The 13,400-nt window shown below is 45.1% G+C and overlaps 1 protein-coding gene across 2 annotated transcripts in view; it reads left to right on the plus strand.

The window, feature by feature from the left end:
- USP13 (ubiquitin specific peptidase 13) overlaps window positions 1-13,400 on the plus strand; it is a 77,550-nt gene that overhangs the window by 7,066 nt on the left and 57,084 nt on the right. For both annotated transcript variants that reach the window (XM_083504028.1, XM_083504029.1), the window contains exons 2-3: window positions 4,190-4,315; window positions 11,425-11,485. In XM_083504028.1, the coding sequence (XP_083360154.1) occupies window positions 4,190-4,315; window positions 11,425-11,485 (187 nt within the window). The remainder of the gene's footprint in view (window positions 1-4,189; window positions 4,316-11,424; window positions 11,486-13,400) is intronic.

Genomic DNA, 13,400 nt, shown 5'->3' on the forward strand with positions numbered 1-13,400 from the left:
GCATTCAGGATCTAAGGTGTGACTGTATAGAGAACATGGTTTGACTTGGTATAATGTGGCTTCCTATGTTAATTTCACATGGACCTCACTCACATGTCCTTCCTTTTCCAATATAGAAGGATCTGGCAACTTCTGTTTCAGTGTATCTGAAGAAGTGTGCATGCACACGAAAGCTCATACCAAGAACTAACTTAGTTGGTCTTTAAGGTGCTACTGGAAGGAATTTCTTTATTTTTCCTTTTCCAATGTTGCACATACAGTCCATGTTATGCACTTTGACTCTTTTGTCCTCAAACTTCATTTTCTGAATCCTGGAAAGGGTCATTTGCCTGACAAATCTATAGAACTTGGACATGATGCAGTTTGGCTCTCTGTACCTTCTACAGATTTTGCTCATACGTTTTTTGCAAATTCAAGGAAGTGTCTTTTTTTACAGCCCTGTCAGAGCAAATTCCAGTTGCTTCAATTGCCTGATCTGCTTTAATTTTCAACCATATTTTAATAGCAGCAATTGCACTGTAGTTTCTGACTGATTTCTCTGGCCATAGTGTTTCCTCAAAGTTTAGATGTTCCATCTTAGAGCCGTACAAATGATTACATAGGCATCAAACTGATGAACCTTAAAATGTTGGCTCCTGTTGCGTTTTGGCTGGCTTGAATGAGCGGTGTGTTGCTTTCATGCAGGATTCACTAAGATGCTTACATGACTTGGCAACCCCAGCAAGCCTTTGATAGTAGGCTTGGACCCATCCATGGAACCCATTGGTTTTTGATGGAAGAAAATAGACTATTATGTAATGCCATAGAGGCATTTAATGTGCATGAATGTGTCAAACAGGCTGACAAATAGTCTTCAGGGGGGGGGGGGGAACCCCCATATAAAACCTTTTACTAGCCTGGCCTTCATATTGTTATACCCATCCCATTTCCCTGAATGGTAAGGAGACCTGGTTCCTACCTGGCTTTGGTTTCCCGTGGAAGGTGAGATCCCTATATAGCTATAAATTTTCCACAATATTTGAGTTTATTTTCAAAAATAAAAGTTGAGCAAAAATTGGGAGAGCACAGCTCAACATTCTTACTTTGCAGCAAATCCACTGTCCTACATAATCTTGCATCTCCAGATGCTTTCTGCTTAAGAGTAACTATTCCAAACTAATTGCTGCTTCTCTGACTCGCCCTCCTCGAATACCTGTTTCTTGGGGCATTCTTTTCCTTTCCCCCCATTAATAAAATGACAGGGAGGTCTTGCTGTCAAGAAACCCATCTTTTAAGAGATGTTTCTGCAGGTGGTGTGGAACACGGCAGCTAGGTTGCTTGTGGGGGCAAACATGTAACACAACAAAACAACAACACCACAAACTAGCTTATAAGTATAAAACCAAATTTACTAGAATAATAGCTAGAATAGAGATAGACTTATAACCATTCAAACAACAAACATACTAAGGTGCCATGTGCAAGACAAAGCCTGGAGATACTGTAAACATGGAGTGGATAAATGTACAACTCCTATCTTAACAAGTTACATGTACAGTAAACGTTATACAGACTGGATAAATGAACCGTTCAACAAGTAGCGTCAGTCCAATCACGGAACGGCAAACCTGTGCCGCCACAATGGCAAGGGTAGCACACTGGAGAGTATGAAAAAGTTTTTCAAAGCTGTTTTTCAAAGATTGAACTGGAAGAGATGTTCTTCAATGGGTCTTGAGTTGGAAACACAAAGCCGTGTACATGGATCGATCATGGGAAGGCAAATCAAAGCCACCACCCTGGTGAGAATAACGCAAGTGGGCAAAAGGAGACCTGTTCTCCGGATATATTACAGGTTTCGCTACACGCTTCAGTCCGAAAAGCTGCGTGATACAAAACAGCCCTCCTATTACAATGTGTGGTAAACCATAAAAATTAGAAAATATCAGTCTCATACTATACCTTACCCAATCATACAAAACAGTTTGCTCAGGATAAAGAAGGTATTCACAGGCACAGCTAGTGTTCAGATTCATAACAAGCAGTTAAATACAGTACAGGTGTATAGAATTAATCATCACATGATTACATGGTTAAAGGTGCAGCATCACTTTTCTGTTACAACCAAACAACAGTATACATATTAACTCATACATAGCATCCCAGATGGAATTCAGTATTCAAACCCTGTGGATATAAGGTTCCCATTCAGTCAATTTATTAGATTGAAAAGAAATTCTTCTCTTGAATCCAGTTACAGATAGGTAGCCGTGTTGATCTGCCATAGTCAAAATAAAAAAATTCCTTCCAGTAGCACCTTAAAGACCAACTAAGTTAGTTCTTGGTATGAGCTTTCGTGTGCATGCACACTTCTTCAGATACACAGTGTATCTGAAGAAGTGTGCATGCACACGAAAGCTCATACCAAGAACTAACTTAGTTGGTCTTTAAGGTGCTACTGGAAGGAATTTTTTTATTTTCTCTTGAATCCGATTTTTAAAAAATTTAAAATTTTAAAAATGTTTCATCTCTTTCCTCTTCATTAAGAAATAGAGGCTATCCACAGACTATAATTCAAACAGCCCTTGATAGGGCTAAAATAATTTACAGACAGGGTTTGTTGGTATCGAAACCCAAGAATGAACAGAACAGGATTTTCGGTTCTATAGAGTATAATTGTTTATCCTCCTCTATTGCAAGAGTTATTAAACAACATTGGCATATCATCTCCCACATTCCAGGTTGTGAAAATTTACCAATTTTAGGCAAAAGGCAGACTAGATCATTTAGGGACGTTCTTACCCGCACCAATTTATTGGAATATCATAGTGAGGATCCTCGTGTGGACTACTGCAATGCGCTCTGTGTGGGGCTACCTTTGAAGGTGACTTGTATTCTCCTTTCGTAAGGTTCCATGTACTGGGTATATAATTCAAGAGGATATCTTGCTCTGTAAGGTTGTTCCGTAAAGTTCTGTTGATAGTTTCAGTTACGTTCCGCCAAAAATCTTTCAATATAGGACAGTTAAAAAAACCCATACATTTTAGAGAAGCATTATCCCTACTGCATCTCCAACAGTTAGATACCTCATTCTTAACACTAGAACTCGAGGACCTCCAATGAAGCTGAATATTGGGAGAATTAGGACAGGCAAGGAAAGTACTTCTTCATGCGACACATGGTTAATCTATGGAACTCAATCCCATAAGATGCAATGATGGCCACCAACATAGATGACTTTTAAAGAGCACAGGGCAAATTCACGGAGGATGAGGCTACTAATGACTACGAACCATGAAGGCTGTGTTCTTCCTCCGAAGCTGCTTGCTGGAAACTGAATAATAATAATAATAATAATAATAATAATAATAATAATAATAATTTATTATTTATACCATACCCATCTGGCTGAGTTTCCCCAGCCACTCTGGGTGGCTCCCAATCAAGTGTTAAAAACAGTACAGCATTAAATATTAAAAACTTCCCTGAACAGGGCTGCCTTAAGATATCTTTAAAAGAGAAGATAGCTGCTTATTTCCTTCACATCTGAAGGGAGGGTATTCCACAGGGCGGGCGCCACTACCGAGAAGGCCCTCTGCCTGGTTCCTTGTAACCTCACTTCTCGCAATGAGAGAACCGCCAGAAGGCCCTCGGCGCTGGATCTCAGTGTCCGGCCTGAACGATGGGGGTGGAGACGCTCCTTCAGGTATACTGGACCGAGGCCGTTTAGGGCTTTAAAGGTCAGCACCAACACTTTGAATTGTGCTCGGAAACGTACTGGGAGCCAATGCAGATCTCTCAGGACCGGTGTTATGTGGTCCCGGCGGCCGCTCCCAGTCACCAGTCTAGCTGCCGCATTCTGGATTAATTGCAGTTTCCGGGTCACCTTCAAAGGTAGCCCCACGTAGAGCGCGTTGCAGTCGTCCAAGCGGGAGATAACCAGAGCATGCACCACTCTGGCGAGACAGTCTGCGGGCAGGTAGGGTCTTAGCCTGCGTACCAGGTGGAGCTGGTACAGAAGGGGAGAGTGCTGTTATGTTCTGGTCGTATGTGCATGTTTCCTATAGGCCTCTGGTGGGCCACTGTGAAAACACTTCTTTGGACTAGGCAGGCCTTTGGTCTAATCCAGTAGGGGCTCCTACCTTCATGCCAAAGGATGCAATCAGGTTTCTTTCATGATGTAACCACTCACTCTCTCTCTTTTTCTCTTCAGGATTCCGAAGGAGGCCTCTACGTGTGCATGAACACCTTCCTGGGATTCGGAAGAGAACATGTGGAAAGGCACTACCGGAAGACGGGTCAGTGTGTGTACATGCATTTGAAGCGGCACATGAAAGAGGTAGGTGCTGTTGGGGCCAATGCACCTGAAGGCTCTGTTGAAAGTTATTTCCTTCTATTTGAGAATTAAAACAGCTAGCCTGAAAATAATAATTGAAGATTGGTATTAGGGCTTGTGCTTTGTAGTTCAGGCAGGCATATTTGGAGACTGGTAAGCTGTAGACAGTACCTTGTGTAAGCAATGCGCGTACGCAATTGGTTTGCTGGGAAGCTTTTGGTGGCTTTTGCATAATGGCCCAATGGGCGTTGGTTGTTGAGAACCCTCCTGGGCCAGAAAAGAAGTCTGTCTTAGTGCAACATTCTGTTTCTCCCAACCAGATCCTTGCAGGAAGTCCCACAAGCAGAACACGAGGGCTGTAGCCCCCACCCTCTCAGTGGCAGTGCCAGATTTATGTATAAGCTAAACATACTATAGCTTAGGGCCCCAGTCTCTTGGGGCCCCCCCAAAAATTTAAAGGATAAAAAACTTGATGTACATTTCCAAAATATAAGATAAGTTCAACAATTACTTTGATGACATACGTATTTTGTTATGTGCAAATGGTTTTGGATACCTATTAGGTCCATAAATTACCATATACAGTGGTGCCCCGCAAGACGAATGCCTCGCAAGACGGAAAACTCGCTAGACGAAAGAGTTTTCCGTTTTGGAGGTGCTTCGCAAAACGAATCTCCTATGGGCTTGCTTCGCAAGACGAAAATGTCTTGTGAGTTCCTGCGGGTTTTTCCCCCTCCCCCCCTTTTTCTAAGCCGCTAAGCCGCTTATCAGCTGATCCGATAAGCTGATAAACCGCTAAAAGCCGCTAAAAGCCGCTAATAGCGCTAATCCGCTAATCCGTCAATGGGCTTGCTTCGCAAGACGAAAAAACCGCTAGACGAAGAGAATCACAGAACGGATTCTTTTCATCTTGCAAGGCACCACTGTACAGTGGAACTTTGGGTTGCAATCATGATCCATGCGGGAGGCACATTTGAAACCCACAGCGTTCGCAACCCCCAGCGCCCCGTCTGCGCACGCACTGGTTGTGATTCGGCGCTTCTGCGCATGCGCAAAGCACAATTTATTTTCTCTGCGCATGTGCGAGCGCCGAAACCCAGAAGTAACCTGTTCCGGTACTTCCGGGTTTGGCACGGTGCGCAACCCGAAAACACGTAACCTGAAGTGTCTGTAACCCGAGGCACCACTGTAGCAAGTATTCAACACAAAAAACAGTGACAATTTGTTTTTGACAAAGGACAGCTGGATACAGTGGTACCTGGGGCTACATACGCTTCAGGTTACAGACGCTTCAGGTTACAGACTCCGCTAGCCCAGAAATAGTGCTTCAGGTTAAGAACTTTGCTTCAGGATAAGAACAGAAATCGGGCTCCAGTGGCGTGGCAGCAGCAGGAGGCCCCATTAGCTAAAGTGGTGCTTCAGGTTAAGAACAGTTTCAGGTTAAGAACGGACCTCCGGAACGAATTAAGTACTTAACTTGAGATACCACTGTGTATAAAGGGCCCCATTACCTTCAGTAGCTTAGGGCCTCATCAAACCTAAATCCGGCCCTGCTGGTGATGCTGGTATCTAAAGCTGGTTGCTGGGAGTCGTATTCCAATAACATATGGAGGGCTACAGGTTCCCCATTCCCGCTTTAAGTTGTGAGGTTGAATGCCCCTGATAATGTAAAGGACTATGTGGGGTGGTTATGGGGAAGGCTATGCTAAGTTCACTGTGGCATATTTATCATTAGTAGTTCAGCTGATGGGGCAAAGCGCCATTGAGAACCTTTTCGGGTTGCCATGAAGTCTTCTACTTGTCCTCTCATCTGTTTCCCATTGCTGAGTTGTAATTGCCCCTGCACATCCTTACCCCTTACAACTGCTGCCTACCAATCATAAAAATTGCTTCCGTTGTTACAGCAACACTGTTTTGAGTCCACTTCCAGGTTCTTTTTTTAAGAACTGGTGACTTTTAGTTGAAAAGACCAAGCATCACTTTAACGGCAGGAGGAAGAGAATATATCTTAATGCACTGTGCTTGGTCTCCTCTAGAGAAACAGTTTGCTGCCCTGCTTCTTCCAGAAACAGTGCACTCTCAGGGCAGCAGCTATAGCACTGTATTTTTATTTATTTTTTAACATGGAGCAGTGCTATGGGTGCTGCCAATCCTAATTTTTAAAAGGCTTGTTCTGGTATGCATGGGGAGGCGGGGAAGTAGTTTGGGAGGAAAATCGTAGTAACGCTGTAGTGCGCATGATGAGGGTTGGGCAACAACTGGTCTCGTGGATAAATATTTACGGTGCTGCTTTAGTGTTTGGCACTGACCTCCCAGTGAAATCTTTCCAGCAGGTTGAAGGTTTGCACTGAAGACATGTACCAGTAAGTTTGGCTTCAAAGACTGTTTACATGTCAACAAGACATGTAACCTCTTCAGCCCTCCCTGGCAATGGAGGCTAACATAGCCGCTGTCCCAGCAATGATAGGTCAAAGTTGGTTACCCTGTTCTGATTGCCCGTGTATTCTTCTGCTGCCCAGTTGACCACGTAAACACAGCTGTTTGCACTCTGTACCAGGGCGGTTCCACCTCTGAACCTCCCCACTAACCCCTCACAATAAATACGATAATATATGGATTTACTGGAGGTATCCAAGTTGTGTCTCTAAACCTCCCCTCTTCAAATATGCTTACTCTTGGTTTCACGAGCCATGGTTGCAGTCTGTCCAAACAGGCCTTGAAATGAAGATACTTGCGTGGAATAACAGGTGTATTTTTTAAATTTGCTGACTGTTTTGTGATTAGACCATCACCCGCTTGAATTGACTTTAAAAATACCTGACTCGGCTGTCAACTTTGCTCTGCGGGATGGCTCAGTCGGTAGAGCAAGAGACACTTAATCTCAGGGTTGTGGGTTCGAGTTCCACGTTGGAGATTTATGCATCGAAAGGGAGTTGGACTAGATGACCCTTGTGGTACCATTCCAATTCTTTCTTAGGAGAATGAGGCTATCCATCTCTCTGCCTCGCTAAACTGTTGCTGGGATTTCAGTTTTCATTACTATGAATTTTTTTAACTTGAGATGTTGCATACGCCTGGCCTTCCAGATATTGATCTCTGCGGCCTTTTGCCCTGCGCTCTTTGCCTTATTCTCTGGACCCAGCATATCGCCTTTTGTATGAAGAACACCGGCTTATGTGTTCAGTTATCCTTTGGTGATAACACCAACTGAACCTGCATCAGTCTTTGAGAGCTGTCTCACACTTTACAGAAAATGATGCACCCCTAGATCTGTTCTGCAATCTTTGAAGAGGAACCACCTTTAAGCGAAGGGGCAGAAAACAATTGCCTGGGAGTGGAGACTGATAGAGACTTTTGAGCAAGTTTCCAACTTGTTTGTTTACATGCATCCTAGACTATGCATCCATAGTCACTTCGACTATGGGAGAGGGCAGTGGCGTAGCGTGGGTTGTCAGCACCCGGGGCAAGGCAAGTAATTTGCGCTCCCTAACCCGTGGATTTTAGCAGGGGGCAGAGAGCTGCGAGTGCGAGCGCACCCCCCCCAGATGTTGCGCCCGGTGCGGCCGCCCCCCTGCACCCCCACACTACGCCACTGGGAGAGGGAAAAATGTGGTTGGCGCAGAAGCCCCTGCTCACGTGTTCAGGGTGAAAGTGTGTGGACTTGAAGTGAGAAGGGCTGTCTGTGGCTTGGGGATCAATGTTAGAGCACCCGCTTTGCACCCAAAAGGTAAAGGTACCCCTGCCCGTACGGGCCAGTCTTGACAGACTCTAGGGTTGTGCGCTCATCTCACTCTAGAGGCCGGGAGCCAGCGCTGTCCGCAGACACTTCCGGGTCACATGGCCAGCGTGACGAAGCTGCATCTGGGGAGCCAGTGCCACACACGGAAACGCCATTTACCTTCCCGCTAGTAAGTGGTCCCTATTTATCTACTTGCACCCGGGGTGCTTTCGAACTGCTAGGTTGGCAGGCGCTGGGACCGAGCAATGGGAGTGCACCCCGCCGCGGGGATTTGAACCGCCGACCATGCGATCTGCAAGTCCTAGGCACTGAGGTTTTACCCACAGCGCCACCCGCGTCCCAAACTTGCACCCAAAAAGCCTCAGTTTATTCACATGAAATGGAGAAGCACCTAACTGTGTTCATCTTAAGTCCACATGCATTTAACCAAACACATGAATTTATGTTTGCTTGCAACGTGTCAAGCAGCTCTCATTTGTTTTACATGTTCAAGAGGAAAACTGAAAGTTGAAGGAGAGTCAGCGATAGATGAGGGCCCTACCCCTTTTATCCTGGGATAAATAGCAAGGATGTTATCTCTAGGAATAAGGTAAAGGGTAAAGGGACCTCTGACCATTAGGTCCAGTCACGGACAACTCTGGGGTTGCGGTGCTCATCTCGCTTTACTGGCCGAGGGAGCCGGCGTACAGCTGGTCATGTGGCCAGCATGACTAAGCCGCTTCGGGGGAACCAGAGCAGTGCACGGAAACGCCATTTACCATATTTTTTGCTCTATAGGACTCACTTTTTCCCCTCCAAAAATTAAGGGGAAATGTGTGTGCATCCTACAGAGCGAATGCAGGCTGCACGGCTAAGCCCAAACCCAGAACAGGGAGACGGAGTGCTGTGCAGCGCTCCGTCTCACTGTTCTAGCTTGTGGATGGCTGCGCAAAGCCTCTGCAGGGCAGCGGGGTGCCTTCACCCTGCTGCCCTGCGGAGGCTACAAAGGCTGTCCCCGAAGCCTCAAGCCTTTGGAGTGTAGCGGGAACTCACGCTGCGCTCCGAAGTCTTTGGGTCAGCGAAGGGAACCCGAAGCCTTTGGAGCGCAGCGCGAGGTCCCACTGCGCTCCAAAGGCTTCAGGGATCTTTGAGGCTGGCGATCTTTGAGCCTTCGCGCTGTTCCCCGACCTGCTCTTTGGGGCTGGCGGTGGGGGAAAGCAGCGCTTCACTGAAGCCTGGAGAGCGAGAGGGGTCAGTGTACACCGACCCCTCTCGCTCTCCAGGCTTCCAAGGTAGCCACCTGAAGCCTCCAGAGTGCAGCGGTAACTCCCGCTGCGCGCCGGAGGCTTTGGGTGAATGCGCCTTGAACGTGCCTTGTTTTAGAGGGGGAGAACATGATTTTTTTTCCCTCCTGTTATCCTCCTCCTATGGTCCAGTGCGTCCTATAGAGCGAAAAATACGGTACCTTCCCGCCAGAGCAGTACCTATTTATCTACTTGCACTTTGACGTGCTTTCGAACTGCTAGGTTGGCAGGAGCAGGGACCGAGCAACGGGAGCTCACCCTGTCGCGGGGATTCGAACCGCCGACCTTCTGATTGGCAAGTCCTAGGCTTTGTGGTTTAACCCACAGCGTCACCTATCTCTAGGAATAGTGTTCCATTAAAAAAACACACAAAAACCTAATGATCTGGGAATTACACACTGAAGGTGTGCGCAAGAATTCACTGCTTCAAGTAGCTGTCTCAGGATAGCAACAGAACCTCAGTACAGAGCCTCCATTTTTCTGGATATGTTTTTGCAGAATTTTCCCTCGTCTCTTTCATTCCCCCCCCCCCTTTTTAACAATGAGTAGTGTGATAGCTGACAGATGTAGCAATGGAATGGTTGGAAAAGCAGTACATAAGATTTGGTTGTTATAAGAACTTGGAACATCTTCATTGCTAAGCATGATAGACTTTGGGTTTTGGGGTCGAGGGTTTTTTATTTGCTTTCTATTTATTTTTGGGATGGCCCTCTTTCGAAAACCTGCCAGTTGCCATAATGTCCATCGAAAAATTGGTTTAGACTCCAATCCTTTTGAGCTTTTGGAAGGATTTAAATGAAAATGCTTGCATTTTGGGTAACAGAGAATGAGATGCAATACTCAACCCAATAGATCGAGGGTTTGGCACCCATGTCTTATGCATCTAGGGATGTGACGTTGGCCATACGAATACTACAAATATATATCTGTTTCCTACCAGTGTGTCTGTCTTGGCTTCTCCCAAATCATCCCATTGACTTCAATTTGGTGAGTGTTCAGTGTTCTGTGTTACAGACCCAGACCCTCCCTTTCCAGGGACAGTCCTGGATTTGCAGAAGCCCTCCTGGTTTCTGATTTGACCCTGGAATGACCCGATTTTCCTTAGGACATCCCTGTTTTAATTGGAGAAATGTTGGAGGGTATGGCGTTATGTGACCTCCAAGTCAATGAGATAAGTAACTATGCAATCTTTTTAGAAGACATTTGAAGACAGCCTTGTATAGGGGGGTTTCTTAATGTTTAATGTTTCATTGTATTTTTATATATGTTGGAAGCCACTCAGAGTGGCTGCAGCAACCCAGTCCGGTGGGCAGGGTGGTATTATTATTATTATTATTATTATTATTGTTATTATTATTATTAATTGAATAGGGAGGGCATGCAGACCCTTAGTTCCCCTAGAACAGCGGTTCTCAACCTGTGGGTCTCCAGATGTTGTTGGACTACAACTCCCATCAGCCCTGAGCTCTGGCCTTGCTAGCTAGGGGTGATGGGAGTTGTAGTTCAACAACATCTGGGGACGCACAGGTTGAGAAAGGCTGCCCTAGAAGTACAATTACCATGATTTCATGGTGAAAGGGAATTGCTGTTAGCCCAGGTTAATGTGCTGTGTGACTTCCTCAGAATGAATCTTGGAGGCAGAGCTTTGATCAACAACTCAAGGTGCTAATTGTCGACTAGGGTACTTGAAGGCAAAGGAGAAAAGAGCTCAGGTACCCTTTAAACAGGTGCATAGGAGAAAGAGTGTTAGCAGGTGTTGCTTGACAGGCAAGGCTAAGAGGAATTGCAGCTGCTGAAATCCCCTCTTCTTAACTATCTGTTAAAGCCTGATAGAAAATAAATACCCTTGGCTGCACTGTCAGCTATGATTGATGATGATTAACACTTTAGATTTCCCTTCACAACAACATTGCAAAGTGGGAAAGGATTCACTGCCATGCAGATTTTGCACTACACTGATTTGATTCCAGTTTCCTATTTTACTTTTCTGAGTATTTTATTTTTCTTGTAGCGACGTGAGTTAGACTTTTAACCTTTCTTCTTCTTTTTCTCTCCATCTCCTTTCTCTCTCTCTCTCTCTTTCTTTCCAGAAAGTAACAGGGGCATCTGGTGGAGCTTTACCAAAAAGGAGAAACACCAAGCTATTTTTAGGTATTGTAAAGAGCCGTTTTCAAACCTTGTTCTGACTAACTAACACAGGTGCATGTTTGAGGTGGGTTTTTTTCTTTTTGTTTTGAGTTCCAGTGGCTTTTGTGTATTGCAGTTTCTTTTTCACAGATCAAACATACATTATTCTGATGATAAGGGGGGCATTTTTAAAATCACTTTTTTAAAAATAAGTTCTCGTTATAAGCTTGCAACCCATGGAGACTGCTTTGGAAAAAAAATCTTTCCAATGCTTTTTCTCCTGCTTTCTTTCTGCACCCATCTGTGTCCTAATAACCCTTTGCATGTGTTAATAAATTAAACCTTGAAAAGAAATTGAACGGTGGAGACAGCGTTAGGCCCCAAGGGCAGGGAAGAAGTTTGAAATTGAATTCCTGACTCCAGAGTTGCCCTTGCTTGTTTGGCCACAAGGCTTTTGTTCTCTCATAAGACGGACCGAGTTAGCGAGTTCAATTGGTTTCCAGTAAAAAGACTTGCTTTTTTTTTGTTAGAAATCTATTGCCACTTGCTTGGGGTGGAAGTCTGAATCTGATTTGTGTGTTCATTCGTTTGGCTAAAATCAATTGGACTTGTGCACGTGTAAGTGTACACATTTGTATATATGTGAATGTGTTCGCATATCAGTTCATGTGATATATATGTGAGACTTGCGACTCTTTTTTTTCGGTCTGAGCTCTTCAGCCTTTTAAGAAGTACAGATCTGAAGGGATGAGGGGGACCGGTGAGGAAACAAGTTATTTGGGGCCCCCTCTCACCTTGAGACTGTGTTTAGGCAAAGGTACTTTAGAAGCCAAAAGACTGGGAGCCAGCTGTAGACTTTAATTTGAAATTGAGTCATTTTTGTTTGGTTTACAGGTCTTAGGTCCTTTAAAATACAACTCGACCGGTTCAGTAAACATACATAGTGCCGGTAGGAAGGTAGGGGGGCTGTTAATGAAAAAGACGAGCCCTATCCTTTAGCAGTTTGAAAGCACGTCAAAGTGCAAGTAGATAAATAGGTGGGAAGGTAAACGGCGTTTCCGTGCGCTGCTCTGGTTCGCCAGAAGCGGCTTAGTCATGCTGGCCACTTGACCCGGAAGCTATACGCCGGCTCCCTCGGCCAATAAAGCGAGACGAGCGCCGCAACCCCAGAGTCGGTCACGACTGGACCTAATGGTCAGGGGTCCCTTTACCTTTATCCTTTGACTCCACCTCAATTTTAGCCAAATTGTCTCTCCTCCAGGTGCATAGGTTTGTAAAACCTAGCAATGATTCAGGAAAAGGTGGCACCAGCTAAGTAGTTTTAAGCATGGGTTACAAAAATCAAATAGTTCAGTGTGCATGGTTTTGCTGCTGCTGCTGCTTCTGTTTGGCCAATGTTATCCCCTTTCCTGAACCAGTAAGTCATATTTGCCTTTTGGTGTTGTGAAACTGATCCCCAGCGGTTGATCCAAAACAAGCTCTGTGATGTGTATTGTGATAAATATTAGAGGGAGCTCAGCGATACCCTTTTGTTTGTTTGTATGCATTTTGAATAAGACCTTGCTCTGTGTTTTCATTTTTTTCCTGCTTTTTCAGTCTTACAAGAAAAAGTCTCAAGGCAGCTTTCAAATGAACTAGAATGAAACAGCCAGATTTTAATTTATTTAATCATGATTTACAAAAATGAATATAATGAATAAACATAACTGGGTTCAAATAAGTCCCCTCCCCCCCCCTTCCAATGCCCCTTGATCCCAGAATGAAGCCTCCCCTGTTATTAGGATTCAGGTTTTGGTTGAGAAGGGGGCCTGTGGTTGCCTAGCAACTGCAGCTCAGCTTACTGCTTCCCTAGAGCTGTCAAAATGGCTGACTGACCTGGCGGTCAGCGGCATGGTCAAGGACAGGCTAGCAGCTTCTGGGAATGCCTGGCAAGCTGTCA

This window comes from Podarcis liolepis, assembly GCF_965112155.1.
Source record: "Podarcis liolepis genome assembly, chromosome: 5".
In the NCBI taxonomy this organism is placed as follows: Eukaryota; Metazoa; Chordata; class Lepidosauria; order Squamata; family Lacertidae; genus Podarcis; species Podarcis liolepis.